Below are 12569 nucleotides of genomic sequence, written 5' to 3'. Positions count from 1 at the left end.
CCTGGTTGTACTTTTCCCTACTCCTGACAGGATTGAAATCACTCCAACTAGTTGCCCTCTGTTAAATTCTCCCTCTAAACTTCACTCACATCCATCTCACAGAGTGGGATTTGAGCCAGGGTTTTCAGGCTAGACGAGTGAAGTTTACTTGCACAGCTCCTACTGGATTTCTTAGCTAGACTAACCTGAATCTAAGTTTGAGTTTCAGTCTTTTTACATTACTTATAGGTGTTAATTAACTTTTTTTTTCAATATAAACATTGCACAAGAGAGAGGGAGCTGGTTATATCCTGAATACTGGAGGTCTCCCTCTTCTCCTTCTGTTTTTCTCTTTTAGAACTTTTCTTTTTGACTTTTTGTGTTTTTCTGAGGTCAGTTCTTTTGTGTGAGGATGTCAGAAAGGTTTCCCCTTTGTCTTTGTGTATGTGTGCTCAGAGAGTGATCTGGTGCTGCTGTGTAATGCAGTGTAATTCTCTGAGGGGGCGGAGGGTCTGTGATCCTAACAAAGCATCAGTGACTGCGAGTCTCCAGATGGTCAATCACTGTCCTCTCTGACCACACAGCAGGAGATACCAACATCTCCAGTTTGACCGCATTTCTCTTTCCGTTTCATTTATTGAGCAGTCAGTCCATTAAGTTTAGCTGTAATTTCCATTCCCTTCGCATAATGTTGCAGTTCACTATGCCTGTAGCAGAAACAAGTGGATGGATGCTGCCCTCTCCTCCCCATCTGTCAGATTCTCCTTGGATCTTCAGAGCAGGAGGAGAGGAGAGACTTGATCATTTACACTAGCAAAGGAGGAGGAGATAGGGAGACGAGGGGAGGGAGAGGTGCCTTTCAAAAGAGAATGAAAGACAAAATAAGTGTGTGAGTGACATTTATTCTTCTTGCTCTCTTTGAACGCATCCTCAGTGCAGCTGTTAGGGGTTTGTGAAGGACAGATGGGCCAAAAGTGAAGGTAATTTACATTCATAAGGCCTTTATAAAGCACAGATGTGCCTTTGTCAGTCTTTATATCAATGTTCATAAACATTGTGCTTAGAATAGTCACAGATCAAACTGTTGATCACATTGATTTGAGGTTATGTTACGTCCACTTGACTTGGTTAATATTTGATCAATGTTTTTTATCTTTAATGATATTGTTGGAATATAGCCAATTCCATGTATATTCAATAAAAAAAGATCAGGAGAGGCTTTTCTTCAATGTCAAAAATATTAGTAATTTATTAGATACAAATAAATAATTCGAGGACAGGGTTACATTACCCCAATGCAATACAAGAATTAAACTCAGGAATTACACTTGCATTTCCAAGACTCCAGCATATACACACGACTGATATTAACAGTTGGAGTTTTGGTGTAACGTCACTTATCGGTCATTCTGCAGTTCTTTGGCTGTTGCACCCAAACATACTTCCTCTTTCTGCAACCCTTCTCTGCACACCAGAACTGAACAGTTAAGTGTATCTTCAATATATTTCACAACTTCTACAAGCATCCAGCTCCTTGTGACATGGCTAGACTTCTTGTTAGACAGAAGTCTGGAGAAAGCCCCCCCTCCCCCCCGTACTATATTTATTCATATTGTGCTATTTCCCTAAGAAGTATGCCATACAGTAAGAAAGAAAAAGTATGTTTGGTTAATATATGGTACCATACAAAAGAAAAAGTTGATTAATCTGTTTTCAGTCTTAATATTTTTTCTAATAAAACAAAGTAAAAAAAGTAAAAAGTAAAAAAAAAAATTTTATTTTCTCCACATTATCGAATTTTATATTTATCTATGTGGGTACTGTCTGGGTGCTATTTATAAGAACTAAATAATCTTTTTATTCATATGTGACACTAAAGACATTTAAGTCTATTTAATAAAAACGCTTCTCTTTTGAAATGTCGAAAAATCCTGATGAAATGTCATGTTTTTTGCAGCGGTCTAACATTTATAAAAAGTATAAACAATTTTTTTAAAGACACATCAGCATAAGGATGATTTCTGAATGTTCATGTTGCACTGAAGACTGAAGTAATATGTGCAAAATGTCAATATATTGCCAAACTAAAACTACAGTAGTCAACATTTGAAGTGGATCAAGACTTTGTCAAAATTGTCCAAAGACCAGAATAAGTGTTCAATAAATTTAGGACAACTCTGATGAAAGGTTTTGAATCACTTAAAGTATTGACTAAGGTATTCTAATTGAATCATGCTTATATTAATGAAATTGAATGACATGATTATTTATAATGATAACATACCCTTATTTTTCTTGCTGATAATTAATTCTCTTGTCATGTTCATCCTTGTGAATTAATTATTGCTTTGTTGCCTCGTAATGAAATGTACTATGAGTGTCAGTGTGATGCATTGACATTGATGTCATCCGCTAAAGCAGGGGTGCCCAAACATTTTCTTATGAAGGGGCAAACTTGATTGAGGGGGTAGGCCGATGGTAAATACACCAAACTAATACATTTAAGCTGCCATAGTAATTTCCTAATTTATTAATATTGAAAAATAAATAGAAAAAATACTTGAATCATACTAATAATTATACGTTTTTTTTTTTTTTACATTTTATAATGAACTTTATAACCAATTTATAACCCAATGCTAAATACACGAGTCAAGCTAAACCTGCCTTTGCCTTGATTTGCTCATCAATGTCTTGTGTATTGTCTTCTATCTTCAGGTCTTTACATTTTTAAAAAGCTGATTTATACACAACATTTAATTGAAACATTTAATTTCAGTTGACTTTTTTGTAGCTTAACAATTAAACAAACAAGCAAAAGTTTATGTTCAATTAGAAATGATGATCTCTGTTGAAGGCGTTCGCCGAAACCTTAATTTCTAATTCTTCTCAGATGGGATGGCAGGTCAAATTAGAGGTCACCATGTGCCAGCTTTAGCCCGCGGATCATACTTTGGGCATCTCTGCGCTAAAGACTCTGCAATCCCTCTAAAATATGACATTATAAAATTGTGACTGACAGAGAGAAGTGTGAATATGAAAGAAAAAAAACAAATGAGTATGGGATGCTCGATCCATCTGATAGACACGTTCACTGTACCGTTAACATACACTGACAGAAAAATCTGTGCACGGACCCCCGTGAGGCCGCTTTCCTGTCTAGATTTAACACCTGAAGGGCAACCGAACGTGTGTGAGAGAATGGAAGATCTCATGAATAAAGTCTGTTCAAATCTTTCTCTCTCTTCTCTGATCCGCTGTTACATTTACATGCTATTGTAAAAAAAAAATGTGTGTGCAAACCCTCCCCCAGTTTCACTCTGCGGATGTACAGTAGAGTGTGAAAAAAGCACATGCATACATTTTCTCTTGACATTTTCTCTTTCCCGTTTAGTTTCTTCAGCCTCTGGGCGATATAGACGGTAGTAGCAGGTGTGTGAGTGGGCGAGGGGTTTCCCTGGGGAAGTTACAGGGGTAAGAAGGGGTCAGTTTTTAATGGGCCTGTCTGCCCTCTTCGCCTCCAGAAGAAACCCCCCTCTTCGACTCTCATTCCATATCTCTGCATCTATATTGTCCATCTTTTCCTTTCCGTGGGCTTCAGCGCTTGTTCTCCCGACCCAGCAGTCAGTTTGAGTGACGTTATCAGATGATTACGTTTGGTGATCTTCTGCTTGTGTCGAGGAGTGCGAATTGTCCTGGGAGAGGAAGAAAGGAGGTGTCCGTCTGGTGATATCTTGAAATATCAGCATGTCTTTAGTCGGACACTGTGCTTGATGCTGAACAGGTGTTGGTGTCAGTGAAACCTCTGGAGATGAAGCGGGCCCTCTGAACTCTTTCTGAATGCATGCCGAAACGTTAATGTCTGGGTGGACGACATCATTCACAAATTTAGCCTCGGGGCGGAAACGTTTTTGAATTGAAGAACATGGGAATGGATGATGAGGGAGAATGATTAGTGTTAGGTAGAGTCTCTCATTTGTTGGTTCTCTTCTCTGTAATTTTGTCGAACTTGGCAGCTTTTTTTGTGCTTCTCAGCGTTTTTTGGGGGGGTTGCTGTATGTTCTATTCAGGTGAGGTTAAAAGGACAGTTGACTGCACCACAAATAGAGAAATTGTGAAGTCTATAGACTACAGTAGCTGGTAAAAGTCTTGTTGCCTATCCAAGTTTTAGGAACAGCAAATAATAACTTGACTTCTAGTTAATCATTTGGTATCAGAAGTGGCTTATATGAAAGGCAAATGCCTCTAGACTACGCTTATTTTACCAAAATAAAATATGATCTTGCCTTGATTTTTAACTATTTAATTATGACATTAAGGTCTGACTTTGCTTAGACAAAAGTCTTGTCACTTAACAGAAATAATGTACAGTATAGAATATAAAGTTATGGTGCAGCGGAAAAAGAATGAATATTGTGTGTGACTCCATGATCTTGGACAACTACATCCATACATTTCTGCAATGACTCAAATAACTTATTAATAAAGTCATCTGGAATGGCAAAGAGAGTGTTCTTGCAGGACTCCCAGAGTTCATCGAGATTCTTTGGATTCATCTTCAATGCCTCCTCCTTCATCTTACCCCAGACATACTCAATGTTCATGTCTGGTCACTGGGCTGGCCAATCCTGGAGCACCTTGACCTTCTTTGCTTTCAGGAACTTTGATGTGGAGGCTGAAGTATGAAAAGGAGCGCTATCCTGCTGAATAATTTGCCCTCTACTGTGTTTTGTAATGTAATGGTCCTGCCGGGACTTAAACCAGTAACCTTGCTGTGAGGCAACAGTGCTAACCACTGAGCCACGTGTTGCCCAGAACAACACTGTGGGTTCAAATATGAATTAATCGTTGTAAATGTGTATTAGAGTCAATGATTTGCTGTAACTTTGAACAAATAGTTTAAATGCAGTGAATCAGAACAGCAACTTGATAGGCCTGCATACATACATACATAAATAGACACTTTTTTGTCAAAATCACACATCCTTTATTATAGGATTACATTTTTTTCTAAATAGTGAACAGGTACTGAAAAACATTAAATAATGCAAAAGCACTTTATAAATGGCCATTGAAACTGTGTTTCAAGTCTTTAAAGTCAAATAATAACTTTGTGTGAAGAGTAGACCAAAAATGAATCTCATCGAAAACATCTCGACATCTACCCTAGTGTGCAGTGTGTACATTAATCGTTATTTTGTGTTGGAGCTTTTCATTGAATTAGTTGAACTGCTTCATATAACTGGATCAGATTGGGCTACATTCCAGATTTTTGTACTTTATGTTAATTTTCGATGTTGAATACACATTTAAAGTCAAAACTGCCATTTTTTTTTCTAGTGTATTTATGACATATGCACAGCTAGTGATTATAGCCGATGATAAACTTTCGGTGAAAGGTTAATGTGACTATTTTCAATTTCACAAGGTTCCTTTTACAACATCAATAATGTTATGTAATTACAATACATTCAGTGAAATAAGTTTAAGCGTTCATTTAGTTGTTCAAGCGTAAAAGAAAATTGAAAGACTGTAACCGCTAGTGGTGTCAGGATCAGCAAGCGAGTGCAGAAACTCTATACTGGGGTGATAAAAATACTGGGGTAAAATAAACTGTCATATTTTAAAGACATGGCAGGGGAAAATGTAATTTAATGCAGTACTTCTTGTCCAGTCTGAGACCCACTTTATATTGTAAATCTATAAGGCAGTGAAGATCAATGATTTTTATAGAAATCAGACCTAAAAAGTGGCAATTTTATAATGGAAAGACAGTTCGCCGGAAGCACTGAGGCTGGCTGGCTAAAATTAAAAGTCTGTGCATATACCCCATTATGAGATGAATAAAATCAAGTCCCACCCTACATTTCCCCCCATTCAAGAAGCCATTTCAGTCAGATACACATCATCATAATGAATAAATGATGATCGAAAGATCTTCGTTTCATGCTGACTAACAAATATTTGCATGATGTTACTATTAATATCATTACTTGATTGCACATTTCATGAGTTGTCTGTAGTGCTTTTAATTTCTTTTTGAAGTTTGAATTTTTCAGTGCTGTTTAATTGTAATTACAAGTCAAAAATAAAAATTGTTGTACAATTGTTGTGCAGCATAACATTTTTTAAAATCCCATTATATACAACATAGTCATTTTTAGGTGATCTGTATCTTTGACTGGTGACGCTTTATTAACAAGGGAACAGTAAAAATAAATAACAATGTTAGTTTTTTTTCCTACAAGTGTATTTAACAGTCCTCAGTCCCTAAGCACTCTCTGACTGACGTACAGCTGCTGTCGAAAGCTCATGCATATGCATATGTCTTCAGGTACAGTGCACATGCTATTTTTAGTTAAAATGCCCTTCTTGCTGAGCTGCTCACAGTTTGGTATGTCCTAAGTGAATAAAAACAGACGGTGCTAAAAAACAACAACATTTGAACACGAACGCACAGTTAGGCCTAATGGGAAAGGCAGAGACTGCTCTCCTACTTTTATTGCAGTTTGGCTTCTCATCTTCTGTTTATTCATCTTTTCTTGAATCCAGCTGCACCTGGTAGACTCTCTCTGGTGTGGTTTCTATTTCTCCTGTTGTAACTAATCTCTGCTATTCACGGTCTAGCCACATCACACATGTATGTGACTCATGGCACAGTGTGTTTTAATGTGCGGTGCTGGAGGACTCGGTTTGTGTGTGTGTTTTGTCTGTACTTGTTCAGTGAGGAGAGAAGAGGTCAGGTTTCTTTACTCAGAGGATCGACTGGCATTGAAGGCTCCTCGTTCTGAGGGAAGACAACCAGAATTTCCCTCTTTTTTTTCTTTCTCTTACCCCCGCATCCCCATTACAACACATGTGAGAGAGGGATGCTCTATAAAGCAAACTTCTGAAGCGTTGCCAACAATCTCCAGGCAGAAAGAAAAGAGTAAGACTGGGGGAAGGGAGGAACTGGACCTGGAAAAGAGGAAAAAGACTGAAGGCAGAGGGAAAATAACCCTGGAAGTTGCTACTGGAGAGCCACTGTTATAATGATCCCACCAGCCCCAGTGGACTGTCCAGTAAGATTTGCTAGAGGGGAGAGGCCACGGAGAAATGCACACATGTATTTTTTATACCATTTTTATTTTGGTGAGGGATATTTTATGTGAGGGTTTTTTGGGCTGGACTGAAGTTTAAACTTACTCTGTGCATCTCCGCTAATGTAATTTAGCAAATGGCTCAGAGGAATGTTGGATGGCAACATCAATATAAATGCTGAATTCATTATGCATAATCTGCATGTGTTTCTCGTTAGGGAGTTGAAATATTAAATGCTTTTTAATTGTATGGGGGAAACACTAGGCTAGACTCTTTTGAATTTAGCTTAATTTAATTATCTACTTTGTGATTACATGTAATTGTATATAATTTTGGTTTTTGGCCATTTATTTTGTGATTTGGTTTTTCTTTTATAGTGATTTTTGTTTTTAATTTTGATGTGAATGTCATTTTGTTGTATTTTATGTAACCATTTTATTTTATGTGATTTTTATATTATATATATGACAATTTAGTAATCCATTACTATATTTATAATTAAACAGGAAAACGTGTACACACCTTTTGTTTTTTTGTTCTTTGTTTTTAAAGTGCTTGCGTCTATAAGAAAATGTAGAATATTGAGAAGCAGTCTTTGTTTGTTTTTTTTCCTCCTCATCAGATGTGGAGGCAGAAGGTGGTGAACTAGACCTGAGCGGTATTGATGAAGATGAGATCGATCGGGTGAGTTTTGACCTCACTACGGTAGTGACACCTTCATTTGCTTTGAAAGAAAATAGTGTAACGGTACATTTCCAAATCCTGATTGTTGATAGAATAAGTATCATTGTGCTTTTATAAAGCTAAAGTCTGAGATGAATAGTTGAAACATGAATAATGCATAGGGTGAAATTGAATGGAATAAGTATATCTCATCAGGGATTTTTTTTTTTTGTCACTTCTTCCCATAGTATATCCTGAATGACAAAGAAGTCAAGGTGAAGACTGAACTGTGGATGATTCAAAATGCAGACTACCTCAAAGAGCAAAAAGGTGGAAGAGATCAACAAATTTATTGAAATTACTTTCGACAGATCTGTTTAAACCAAGCAAATATTTCATCTAGTTTGAAAAACTTTTATTTAGTATTTGTACTTATAATTAGTAAAAAAAAAATTACATATTTGTTTTTCTTCAGAAAAGGAAGAAAGAATAGCAAAGGAAAAGGAGGAAGGTACATATAAAGAGCGGAAGGTAACAAAGTCCTTCAGAAATACACAAATATAGCAGTGATGCTCACAAATCTCTGTGTTTACCTGCTTATTTTTATGTCGACTCACAGCCTAGAAAGTCAACACGGAGGCGTGAGCCCATCAATGCCAGCACTGCAGACGAAGCCATTGAAAAGATGTTAGAGCAGAAACGCATCTCCACCAAAATAAACTATGATGTTCTGAAAGACTTGAACAAATCCAGCCCAAAAAGTCCCACTTGCCAGCCTGAAGAAGCTTCGGCTGGAGCCAAAAGAACCCCCGCGGCCCGCCAACGGAAACCCCAACTGACTTCACCCGATATTGGCAAAACTGTCAGCAGCTTTGGCAAGAGGTATGGAGCTGTAAGAGAAAGGTTGCTTCTGTCTCCATTTATTTCTGTTCTCCTCTCACTCCCTACTTTTTTCGGATTTGTTTTTGCCCACACACCTTAAATCGCACATTCTGTTCTAGAAATCTTTTAGACTACATAACGTGCCATCTGTCCTACAAAATAGACTCACAGACTAGTACCACATCCTATCCAAACATGATGGAAAACATTTTCTACCATTTTTTAAAAGTTTTTACTCTTACCACAATGAGTGAAAAAAGTTTCCTGTGTCGACTTATGGCCCGTTTCCACTGAGTGGTACAGTACGGTACGGGTCACCTTTATCAGGTTTGTGTTTTCACTGCTAAAAAGGAACCAGTGAGACTTTCTGTGTGTCAGAAAGTTTCAGTCTACGTACATAAATGTCAAAGTAAAGCTGTTCACATATCATATGAGAAGCACTTCTCACAAAACAGATGCGTTATACACATAAATACTTGTGGATAAATGTTCATTATTAACTTTTCTATGAACATGATTTGATTATAACTGCAAAATAATGAAATAGCCTACTATAATGTCTGCAATTATATAAAATAAATAAATAAATGCAACACATATGAACACAAACAAATGTGAACACATACAGACCCTTACACTCTGATACGTTACCAATTACAGAAAAACTACACACAGCATACATTTAGTCTTTATTTGGGTTCAAAATCAGCACGCAACATATAGTCCAGTCAGTGCAAACCTCTCATCTGTATCTTTAACCTTCACCAGCACATGTAACCTCTGTTAGAGGGTAATTCCATCATTCTGTTTGTAATAATCCAAAAAGTGATGATCAAAGTTAAACATGGCAGTTTGTTCACGTTTTAGGTTGCTGAAAGGATCATTTGCTGCTTTGATTTTTTGGCCTTCAACTTTGTTTTTTCGCGCGTCAGTCTCGTGTTTGTTTGTTTCTGAAAGTATCGGATGTCAGAAGCTCTTCAATAATCACGCACATGTTATTATCATCAACTCAAGAAGTTCGTTATTTCAAATGTAGACGCGGAGCAAGTGCAAACGAGAAAGCAAAACCGCTGACGATTTAGACGGCCTTGTAAAACACTACAGTGCATAGGGTTGATTCTGCTTTTCTTCTTGGTTTTGTGGCTGTTCATCAAGACAACTACAGGGCTTGTTTGAGCTCAGGTCGACCATGGCTCATTATTGTATGTATATATTATTACGGTGTAATGTCTTGGCTGTGTATTTAAAAATGGCGCTTCCTTTGTTTTCATTCTCCTGGCTTGTTGCACGAGTGAGTGACGTATCTCTGTAAACCAATAGCGTTGAGTTGCATGTCTTGCTCCGCCTTTGGTACCCTTTTGTTGTGCTAGGTAGCCTTTGCCAAGGGTACCCAAAAACTGGTATGCTACGGTTCGCTTTTAGGTACCTTTTGACAGTGAAAACGACCCTAAAAATGTGCCGAACTGAACAGCACCATACCACTCCAGGGTTGCCATTAAGTTTACCCACCCACTAAAAAATTTAATTCATCCAAAAAAGTCTTCAAATTCAACATGAAATTTACTCTGATTGGCTTTAATTGTGACATTATGTAACAGTTTGGGACAGGCAGATTATTGTAAATGAAAAAATTGTTTTCAGAAATTATTTTAATACAAATAAATCCTGCAAAAGCTTGTACTCTCCTCTGGTAATCCTGTTTTTGAGTGTTGGTGTGGATAGTCTGAAAACAGATCCACGCCTATTGATACGCCCTGATTTTTATTCATTTTCCCACACCCTTTTTTTTGGCCTCTATCCTGTAACCACCTCAGCTCTTTTTCTCCTCTATGCTAACTATAAACCTACAATGATTCACAGTGTCTGTATTATATTTTCTTATTCTATCTTTTTTATTACATGAACAAAACTTTGTTTTACTGGTTTGCCATTTTTAAAGAGGCTGCATCTTTAAAATGGAGTTGGCCTTAATTTCATAAATCATTGAAATGATAGTTTTTGTTACAGAAACATTCATGCTTTTCTTGAGCTTACTAACAGCGGGGAGTCCAATAAAATTAGCCTGTTATGCTGTAAGGCTTTCTGCTTGCTGCACATTAGTCAAGCATTTTCCAGATTGCAAGATTTTGTGGTTATTCTGTCATTACTTTGCCGTTTTGGGTTAGACCGGGGACAAATTAAACTTGCTTTCAACACTAAAGTGAACTTTGGAACAGTTCTTTTCTATCCACTCCCAGATATTGAAAAAATGTTTTACTTTAGCACAAGGTTATCTTTTAGCCAGTTTGAAAAAGGAGTACTACACAAAATTTAAATGGGAAAAGTTTTTTCATATATGTATATATATTTACAGGTCTCCTGGCATATGTAAAATCCACATGATCATTCTTTATGCATTTATTCATGCATTTATTTGTAGAAACTGGCTTTCTTGTATTATTAGCCACGATACAAATGACCCTGTTGCATTGCACAACTCAAAAAAGGTTGATCTGGTCATCTAGAACTTTTCAGTTCACAGTTCCTATGTCAAAGCATGCACTATGCAAAGAAATACCTCATACTGTACGTGGCCATTTTAAAGTATAAGGAGCTTTCTTTGCCATTAATATTTGGATAAAGCTTACATTTGCTATGATTATTAAACAGTATTACACTAGTGTTATGTATGTTAAGCCTACCCGCATCCGTGAGACATTTTTTAATGATTGGAATGACATTTAGAAAATATTGCTGGAGTTTTGCATAAATTTGTATCCATGCATATTATAATACTGCAGCTGCCTATAAATTCAACAGGCAAGCCATTATTAAAGCAATCTGCTTCAAATCTCATTTCAGGCGGCTTAAGCTCTGCAAGCAATGGCATTTTGGGTTAGACGAAGGACAAATTAAATTTGCTTTCATCACATTGGACTACTTCTCAGTTCACACAAAATGCTTTTCAGCAAATGTTAATCTGGCTTTTTTAATTTTTTTTCTACTTATGATGAGAGGTTTGGACTCCCAGAGTAAGCATTCGGTCCAAATTCTTTTAAACATCAAGACACTGTGTGATGGTGATGACGCTGGTGATCAATTCCAGGCATATGACGTTGACTGAGTGATTGACCCATGTCCACTGATGTTAACCAATCCATTTGCATTCAGCGCTAGAGCAGTGGGCCAATCAGAAGAGCTTGATGGCGTGGCAAGCATTGCGGGATTTGTTTACTGCAGCAAGTTGACATGACAACTGTTTTAAACTATTCTTGAGCCCTGCGTTTCATATTTCAGGTGCAAAGATGCGTTCTGCGGTGAACATTTTACAGTAAAAACCTGTCAGATGGCAACAATTTTATGCACTCGCACAAATGCTCCCAAATATATTTTGAGGTCGCATGGATAAAATTTCTGGCACATATACAACCAAAACGGGTGCAATTTCCAGCCCTGAGTGACATTTTTAAGATTTTTAGTGACCAGCTTCCACCTGTGGCTGAAAGGGTTGTCTTTTTGGCCTTCATCTGGACAACCTGCTGTCCTTTAGTCACTTTAGAATAACTGGCCATATTTACAAGTTCAATGAAAACTGGAAAGTAGAAAGAGCTTTTCTATAGGAACCAATAAAGCGTAACTTCAGATTAGCTGATAACACTCCTTACAACACTTTTTGTAGCGACATAGTCATTAAAATGTACTAAAATCCTCATCTAAACTGCAAATTGCCATATGGATGGATTTTCTATGCAGAACTGTTAGGTCCTGGAAAGCTAATTGAGGTCTCGTTCGTCAGTCTCTGATGGAAAATCCCTAGAGCTTTGAGTCTGAAAGGTCCTTGTGTTTGTTTCTCTCTCTCTCTTTTTTATGTCCTTTACCCTTTTGTGCCCAGAGTACAGGGCAGGTCTGTTAAGAATAGCCCAGTCTAAGCTAAATTAACCGTGGGTGTGTGTATGTGAGTGAGAGAGAAAGTCCCATGCATATGG

The 12569-nt window shown here is 37.3% G+C and overlaps 1 protein-coding gene across 1 annotated transcript in view; it reads left to right on the top strand.

The window, feature by feature from the left end:
- brf1a (BRF1 RNA polymerase III transcription initiation factor subunit a) overlaps positions 1-12569 on the top strand; it is a 73064-nt gene that overhangs the window by 43742 nt on the left and 16753 nt on the right. The window contains exons 13-16 of the mRNA XM_056470263.1: positions 7682-7743; positions 7971-8052; positions 8198-8253; positions 8342-8604. Coding sequence (XP_056326238.1) covers positions 7682-7743; positions 7971-8052; positions 8198-8253; positions 8342-8604 — 463 coding nt within the window. The remainder of the gene's footprint in view (positions 1-7681; positions 7744-7970; positions 8053-8197; positions 8254-8341; positions 8605-12569) is intronic.

The sequence above is a fragment of the Danio aesculapii genome, chromosome 13, assembly GCF_903798145.1.
Source record: "Danio aesculapii chromosome 13, fDanAes4.1, whole genome shotgun sequence".
Taxonomy (NCBI): Eukaryota; Metazoa; Chordata; class Actinopteri; order Cypriniformes; family Danionidae; genus Danio; species Danio aesculapii.
The sequence above is the reverse complement of the archived record's forward strand: the minus strand, read 5'-3'. Positions and strand labels throughout refer to the sequence as shown.